At 54.3% G+C, this 8,210-nt stretch overlaps 1 protein-coding gene and 1 non-coding gene across 2 annotated transcripts; both read right to left on the bottom strand.

The window, feature by feature from the left end:
• Window positions 1–934: 934 nt before the first annotated feature.
• BESB_036550 (uncharacterized protein) lies at window positions 935–5,203 on the bottom strand (the record flags this gene model as incomplete). Its single annotated transcript, XM_029362241.1, has 8 exons — window positions 935–1,117; window positions 1,494–1,588; window positions 2,017–2,091; window positions 2,532–2,666; window positions 3,159–3,224; window positions 3,733–3,810; window positions 4,179–4,314; window positions 4,631–5,203. 8 exons carry the CDS (start codon window positions 5,201–5,203, stop codon window positions 935–937), a joined length of 1,341 nt encoding a protein of 446 aa, XP_029221206.1.
• Window positions 5,204–6,393: 1,190 nt separating this feature from the next.
• BESB_041380 lies at window positions 6,394–6,473 on the bottom strand. The gene has a single exon. It is a non-coding gene; the product is annotated as a tRNA-Leu (tRNA).
• Window positions 6,474–8,210: the final 1,737 nt, after the last annotated feature.

Genomic DNA, 8,210 nt, shown 5'->3' with positions numbered 1-8,210 from the left:
CTCGACTCCCTGGGTGTATGCCCGCCGAGCACCGCAACAGTTATTTGATTCACTGCTGGAGCCCACCGTAGACGAGGTATAAATATTCAAGCCGAGGGCATTCAGTCGCACGACGCACCACACTGTCTGATTCGTCTGTTCTTAGCAGTCTTGAATACACGCCTTTCCAGCCTGAAAAGAGAAGACTCGCCGCTGCCCAGCTTGAGCGAGTTAGAAGGGAGGAAGAGCTGAAAAAAGAGTGAGGTAGTGAGACGACAGTTAATGCGTGCGGCGAGCAGGAAAAGAGGGGCGCCGGAGAATCGCCATGTCAAGTTGACTTTGCGATTGCAGCAGGCTGAGATACACTCAAAAGAGACTCGTTATACCGTTTCTGGTGGTATCGCATGAGCAAATCCGCCAGAGGACAAAGTAGACAAAGACGTGAATTGCTTGAAAAGACAAACAACTCGAGGGGCGATGACAAACGCGAGCCAAAACATAGAGGGACGCACGCACACTACACGCTACGCCTTACGATCAATATATATATATATATATATATATATATATATATATATATATATATATATATATATATGCAAGTATGCATATATATATTTGTATTTTCAAAAAACACATGGGCCCGTGCCTGCTATCCCTCAACCGTGGCGCAAGATTTTCTGTTTAAATAGAGAATACGTGTGAGAGCCAGAGAGTTCACGCGCCGTTTTCCTGTCCACCTTTTCCAGATTGCCAGGCTGGGCGCGAAGAGGAGCGTGATTCCCTGTGGAGCAAGTGCTCCTTAAGAGAGTCTAAGGCACGCTCTCCCCCTCCCACGTTAAGAGGGCGGTGACTTCGCGACAGTCTCTTCGAAACCCGAGGGGGGGCAGCGCTGGAACTGAGAGCAAACAGAGAGCCTGGGGCGCTGAATATTCATGCACTCCTTAGCCATCCTTCAGCAGGACGAGTCCGAGGACTCCGAGGCCTCGTCAGACTCTTCGTTTTCACTGGAGGCCTCCAGCCGACCAAAAAGGTCGCCAGAGGGCAGGCGCACGTCCCAGTTCGCTTTGCACTCTCTGCGAAAATTCTCCAGAGACAGCTCGTCTCGAAGGCGCGCAGTGGGTTTGATGCAACTCAGCTGCGTGAAAAGGAAACAAGAAAGGGGAAAGGAAACGCCCAGTCACGCTTGCCTGTATGCGTCGCTAGGCGCGAAGCACAGGCAGAAATCCCAACGCGTGCCCGAAGCGTTGGGTTTAAGCTTTCTCGCCTTTTATTTTCCAGAATTGTTCCAGATTTACCACGCACTGCAGCATTTCAGAGGGCTGCCACAAAGACGCAAACGCGCGCAAAAGCCAATCAAGGAGTCGCAAGAGAGCAGACCGAATCCCGTAGCAACGTCCACATTGCGCGCTCCTGAGCAAAAACGCCAAGGAGGCATGAGCGTCACACTGCTTTGCGCCTGGGATTAAAAAGGCACCGCCACCTGCCACATGCGATTTGTTAGAGGCTCTCACTTGCGGATTCGGAGAGTCTGAGGTGCTACCAGGGACGAACGTGAGGTATTTGAAGTGGCGGCACTCCAGCAGGAAATCCCACAGCGTCTCAAGACCTGAAAAAATGAATCGAAAACTCAGCACACTGCGTTTTTCTTCCTCTGCAAACGCGTTACTGGGTGCCAATAAGGAAGCTTGGCATTCGCCTTGACTTCAGCGCGCAGTGCGCTTCTTCCTGCCGCGTACAACGCGGCTCGACACCCGTGTAGGGAGGGGCATGCGCCTCGCAGAGGCGCACAGATTTACCTCAAGCCTAGCGAGTGCAGCTCGCGTGCGGCTACAAACTGAGCCAAACTCAGAGATAGAGAGAATCACACAGAAGTACCCGCACACAGAGCCACCTAATACGTGGATATATATATATATATATATATATATATATATAAATGCCTAGAGACACGATCCCACAAACACCTCTGTCTGTACTCAACAGGGACTTGCATCGCAGCCAGAGCCCCAAATTCTACAATTCTTGAGGCCTTACGCGGAGGCGAGTCCTTCAGCGACTTGCCATGAACCTTTTGATTCTCTGGAAGCGCCAGCCCCCCGAGGTCGGACTCTGAGCACACCGCGCAGCAACGAAGTATCACACAGCAAAGAGCTATCGACACTCTCCCTTCTCTATCAACGCAGGAAAGAATATGACAATATAGGCTCCTCATTCAGCGGTAGTTCCACGTCAGCTGCGTCATGCTGCCGGTAGTGTTGGCGTGCCCATCTGCAACTATATATAATTGAGTGCAGCCACATCATCCGTAGGAGCGAGAGAGCAATGCGCAGATCTGTCTGGCTTCTCGCACAGACGTTCGAGGCCATGTGGGATTGCAGAGCAGAGAAGCTTGCCTCTTCTGTTTGGCGGCCGCGGCAGCCCACAGTAGGAATCGAGCAATGAGTGCGTACGTCATCTCCGCGCCCTGAGGCGCCCCCCCCTCGTCCCGCCCCGCGTCCGACCCCGGCAGTCCCAGAACTTCGGCGAACAGGCCACTCCGTGTTCGTTACCTGAGAAGTCGCCGAGGATGTCCGCGCGTCCGCACGCGGTCACGTAGCCGCGAAGGTCGCTCTCGCTGATAACGCCGCGGCAAGCGATGAAGCAGGGCACCAGGAAGAGGAGAAAGCCGCGAAGCGCGTGCTCGCCTGCGAAAGAAAGCGAGCAAAAATGAAACTCTCCGCGAAAAAACTGCAAACGCAGACCGGGGCGTGGAGGTGCCCTGACACATGGACGGCAGCCAGCGAAGGAAGCCGGCAGAGTCACCAAAGCATAAAAAGAACTGAGCCAGACTGGAGGGGCAGTCGGGGGAGTCAACCAGACAGGGGAGACAGCCCCGCATGCACGAACACGAACATCTGCGAAAAAACCCGCGCGAACTGGCAAAGAGTCTATGCGGTCACACACACGGGACACACGACACGCTCGCATGCTGTCTACGTGAGTGTGGAGTCGAGACATCTCGGTTTGCTCGTCGGCCGCGCGTCCGCCCAGGACGAGGTCTCTGCAGGCAGCTGTCTCAGGGCGTTTTCAGTGCGAGGCAGAAGCCGGCAAAGGAGACATCCTCTCCTGCGGGGTTTTCGTTCGCTCGCGAGTCTCCTTCGCTGCCTGCAGCGACTCACGGCCGCCTTCGAACTCACGCTCGGTCATGAGACTCTCAATGTGCCGTGCGTGCGCAATGCCTTGCGCCAAGTAGTAGAAGTCGTCTGCAGCGACGGGCAGAAGACACACGCGATCAGAGACACAGGCTCGCCAGGTCACTCAGCAGCCAAATTTGCGTGTGCGTTGGTGTGTGAGTATCCGGGCGATCGCACAGATCCAGAACGAACAGGGAAGCACACATTCTGCACCAAACTCCGCAGCCTCGCGCGGTTCGCGGCGCCGGCTCGCTATGTTTCAGAGGGGTGTCTCCGTTTTCCGCGCTCTCGGGAATTCGGCTCGCTCTCTTCTGCCTGAGAGACAGGCGTGCGCAACCCTGAACCCCGAACGACGTCTCAGCCACGGACCCGTTTCGCGCTAGGCTCGCCGGCCTGCGTTCCTGTTTTGTCTCCACTTCAAAAATAATACTTCGGCTGAACAACTGGCGGCGCGCAGCAGCTGCCGCCGAACTGTGGTGTGTCGGGCGCCACGGCACGCGAGCGCCACCGCACGACCGGTTCCCCTCTCGAGCTTCCTTCCGCGTTTTGTCTCGAGGCGTCTCCGCGGTCGACGCACCGGCTTTCGAACCTCGACTGTCGTTGATGCGTTGCAGCAAGAGGCCCAAATGCCCGCGAAGCAGACGAGCTGCTTCCTCTGGAAAGACAGAGAGCGAAGCACTCGAGTTTTGCATGCAGAGACAACGCAGCTGCGTCATATAGTTCCGTAAAAGTCGCCTCTCCAACTGCGGCTATAGTCATCTCTGGACGTGCATGTCCACAGATACAAGTTACGCACCTACAAAACAACTCTGAAAATACTTCGTACTCCAACACGCACATGCACATGCACATATCTGTAGAGAGATAGACAGATGGATGGATACACACATTTGAATAAGCGTTTGCATGTATGTATGAAGATGCCGACCAGATCCAACATCTCACAGGTGCACGCAAATGTGCAGGTAAGAGTCTATACACACTACATGCAAAGCCACGGGCGTAACACATGTGCCGACTCACTTAGAATCACTCGTACGTTAATTTTCTTCACAGTCGGCTCGATAAGAATCACCTCGCGCAGATCGCTCTGCCGCGCGGCGTAGGGGGCGGCGAAGAGAAGAAGCATCACCGCGCGCCGCACCAGCTTGCGCTTGAGCTGAAGGCAGGAAACGAATTCTCAGGAACGGCTTCCATATGGACAAGAAGAGGAAGAGGCAGAGAAGATGAGCGAATGCAAGAAGCACTCACAGATATACAAAACAGCGCATTTGTAGAGCCGCAGCTGCAGCGAGGCCAACACAGAGGGTCCGATGCAGTACATACATGTATGCATGTACGTGCATCTGCAAACGCGCAGAGTCGCTGAGTCGCTATGCGTCACATCAGGCTGGGTAAGTGCATTCATATTATGGTATATTCGCGTGGGGGTAGGATAGGCACACCGGCAACAAAAGGTGAGCATTCTTGCTTACCTCTAGATCGAGAGTCACAGGTCTCTCGTTGAACTGCGTTTTGGAAGATTTGACTGTCAGCTTCATGTTCTCGTGTGCATCGTAAATCAGGCGCAAATCGCTGCCAGGAGCCGGGTCTTCTCTCTCTGCTTCCCGAGAGTCACTCTCATCGTCTGCCGCATCGGCATGTCTCATCCGCTTTCGCTCTCGCTCCTCACATTCGTCTTCCTGTGTGTCTGCAACGTGTGCATCGTCGTTTCCCTCTTGTGTCGCTACTTCCTCGCTGTTTCCTTCTGTGCTGCGCCGCCCGCTGCGTGACTGCCTCGGTGTGTGTACTCCGAAGCCCTGAGAGATTACGGGGGCAAGCTGGAACTGCCGGCGCTTTTCGCGCTCCGAGAGGTATTCAGAGATGACATTTTCCAGTTCTTTGACCTGGGCCTCCTCCGCGGCTGTGGGGGCGTCATCGGAAAAGAGAAGCGGAGAGCGAGCCGGCACGAGAGCGGAAGAAGCCATTCCCTCTTCTTCCTTCTCGTCTTGCAGATTCGAAGCGTCATTGGAGACACCTTCTCCGGTGTCTCCTCGTGACGATGTCATAGCGAGAAAAGAAGTCGCTTGGCGGGTAACGCAAACAGCCAGAGTCCCTTAACCAGAAATAAGAATAAGAACGCGGTGGAAACCTGGAGGCGATGAAGTCGAACGAGATTTTTTTGGGAGGTCTGGAGTACCTGGGAAAAAGTACTGGAAGTAACCTCACCGGAGTGACGCAAAGAGCAGACAGAGGCAATACAGTAGGACTTTCTACACACGCATACTCAGTAATGTATGCATGAAACACACCGCCGTGATGCCGCAAGTGGCAATCGAAATCGCATCATATCCGCTGAGGCTTTCCACTTATCGCCTAGCGGACAGACAGCATGGACAAGCCGCGGCAAAAAAGGCTACGGCACGGTACGAGATAGAGACAGAGTCGCATGAAGAAGAAAGGGACAACGAGACGATGAACAGAGAAAGGACTCCGGTTTATCCATGCATACACAAGAGAAAAATCACCTCACGTGTCCGCACGCTTGCGTGATGCTAGTGAGATCTGCAGTGCCCACTTCCAATGCTCATGGTCCAAACAAAGAGTAAAAAGATGTCCAGTGATGTCTGCATCTTTATTTCGCCTTATCGCAAGCGAAGAGCATCTTCTTCCTGGCTGCTGAGACCTTATTGGTTCCGTATTTTGCGCATGCAGGGCGCAGCGTCACCGGCTAACTGGTTGCAGGACCGACTTTTTTCCGATATTTCTGAAGCTGGTTTACCGCGCATCCGACTTGCGGCATGGAAGCCCCGAAAGCGTTGAGAAAAGACAATGCAAGACGAATGACGAACCGGAACGACCTGGAGTTCAGCGAACGCTTGTCTCAGGTCTTCAATGTGCATGCGACGAACTACAGAGGAGACATCCGAGGTATATCGACACTGCAGCAAGCTGTCGATTTGCTTGTTCTGATCAGGCCCATGCCTTTCCAAAGATTAATTGATGGAGTCCTCGCATCTGGCTTAGGTTGTTTTTAAAAGCAGCTAGGCAGCTAGCGGACACTGCACCGGCGATGGCGGTGAGCAACGGCACGGGAAAGACACCGCGCGAAGCCGTAGCGGCCTGCGGAACTCCAGGCCTAGGCGCGGCAGCGGCGTTTTGAGAGAAAACTGCTTTATCTCCGAAGATTTTCCCCGTATCTCGTCTCATTTTAGAATGATATAGCAAAAATAAGGTGGAAACAGACTTCTCAGAAAGATGACAGAAGTGGGGTTCGAACCCACGCCCTTTCGGACTGCGGCCTAAACGCAGCGCCTTAGACCACTCGGCCATTCTGCCTGAGGTCACGTGCCTCATCACTCCATGTCACAGGCACGACACGCGGCGGTACCGGCAGACTAATCGAGTTTTAAGAGGAGAACGAAAGAAGAGGAAGGTACACGAAAGCAGCGAAGGGCATCAGAGGCGCCCTGAAGCATTCTCAGAGACCGTCCTGCACGGGACAGACGGCGCCGCTACTCTCTGCTCCAGCCGTCGAGGCACCGGGCACGGATTCGTGACAGCCCAGGAGCGTGCGAAGAATATTCTGCAAGAGACTAGGCAAGAAGAGGCAGAGATGCGTGCCTGATTTGGCGGACGTGTCGGCTCTGCCTGGTGATGTTTTCGATCCCTCTGGCGCGAGTGTGTGCTGAAAATCGTCTCGTGCGCGACAGAGCGCCTATCGTAGACTACGGGAAGATTGATCTGCAGTTGCGGTGTCAGTGTTGTCAGTTCCCAGTCATTGAGATCGCCTGTGGAATCGAGCACCGCCTTGTTCAATCCGGACGGCGAGCCTTGAGGGATGAAACGAAACGCGGCTGTTTGGCTGTGCTGCTCATCGGGCGTTAGGGTTGGGCGAGGCTCTGGGATGCTATTCAGACCCGTAAACTGCCACAGAGGGCAAATCGGGGCAGGCCGTCGCATCGCTCCTGCCTGTCCTCAGCTGCTGGGTCTTCGGTTGACTCTTCTCGGTCCCCACATGCGTTCCTTCCTGGAGAGCGATGTACACCAGCGTGAGCACTGGAAGGCACCATGGATATATATCTGCGGCACATACACGGAAGAAGATCTAGTGGACTTTGACCTCTCTACAGATCCAAAGTAGGGCACGGTGTCGCTGAACAAAACGTGCCGCGCCCATGCGGCAAAACTCTGTGCCTCTGCGCATCCTGAGCACATGAGTGCATCGTAGTCTGCATCAAAACAGATGCAGCACGTGATAGTTTATGGAATATTGGAGATGACTCCGGCAGTCTGTGCAACATCGAGCATCTCATGCCCTCTGAGGGGCATGACGCGCATATCGCCGAGGCTGCGGAGTGACTGTGTGACGTTTATATCGGTTTCCACTGGTCTAGCTCGGCCGTATCTTGACCGGCGAAGGGACGCGCCACCAGACGAAACCCCAAAGGACTTCAGGATGCGTCCTCGAGACGCCGACGCAGCTCATTCTGCCAATTCGATTCATCGATCCGTCTCGATTGCTTGTGAAAAGAGCCACGACGCACAGACTCTTGCATGAGAACCCGAACGCGCACCCTGGGTGAGGTTGAAAGTGAGAGAGCAACAAGCGCTCGCCGGTTCAGCTCGAACTCTTCTCCGTGGACTCCCTCTAGCCAGCCTCAGCAAAACGCAACGGCACTGTGAAGCTGCAGATACAGAGAGAGGCGCTCAGCTACACGCCACAGATAATACTGGTTAGAAGCAACCTCAGTGGTCCATATATATATATATATATATGTCAATCGTTACAAGTAGGCTTGAGGATAAATGTGTGCATCAGCACAGCTCCTCACCTCAGGGCGCTCCCTCATCGACCTGGTCTAACGCCCTGGCGGTCGCGCGTCTCTGGCGTCCTCTCACAAATATAGCGTAATCCATGCATCTGCGCGCATATATATACTTATATGCGCGTGTCTTTCCACGACACACTCATGATCTACACTGTAGCATCGAGGCGTGCTATGCACAAAAGAGAGAGAAGTGGAGTCTCTTGAGCCGCGCCGGGTGCGCAGAGCTCTCGTGGCGGCCTCTGTC

Source organism: Besnoitia besnoiti, chromosome II, assembly GCF_002563875.1.
Source record: "Besnoitia besnoiti strain Bb-Ger1 chromosome II, whole genome shotgun sequence".
NCBI lineage: Eukaryota > Apicomplexa > Conoidasida > Eucoccidiorida > Sarcocystidae > Besnoitia > Besnoitia besnoiti.
This window is presented reverse-complemented; position numbering and strand designations above follow the sequence as displayed.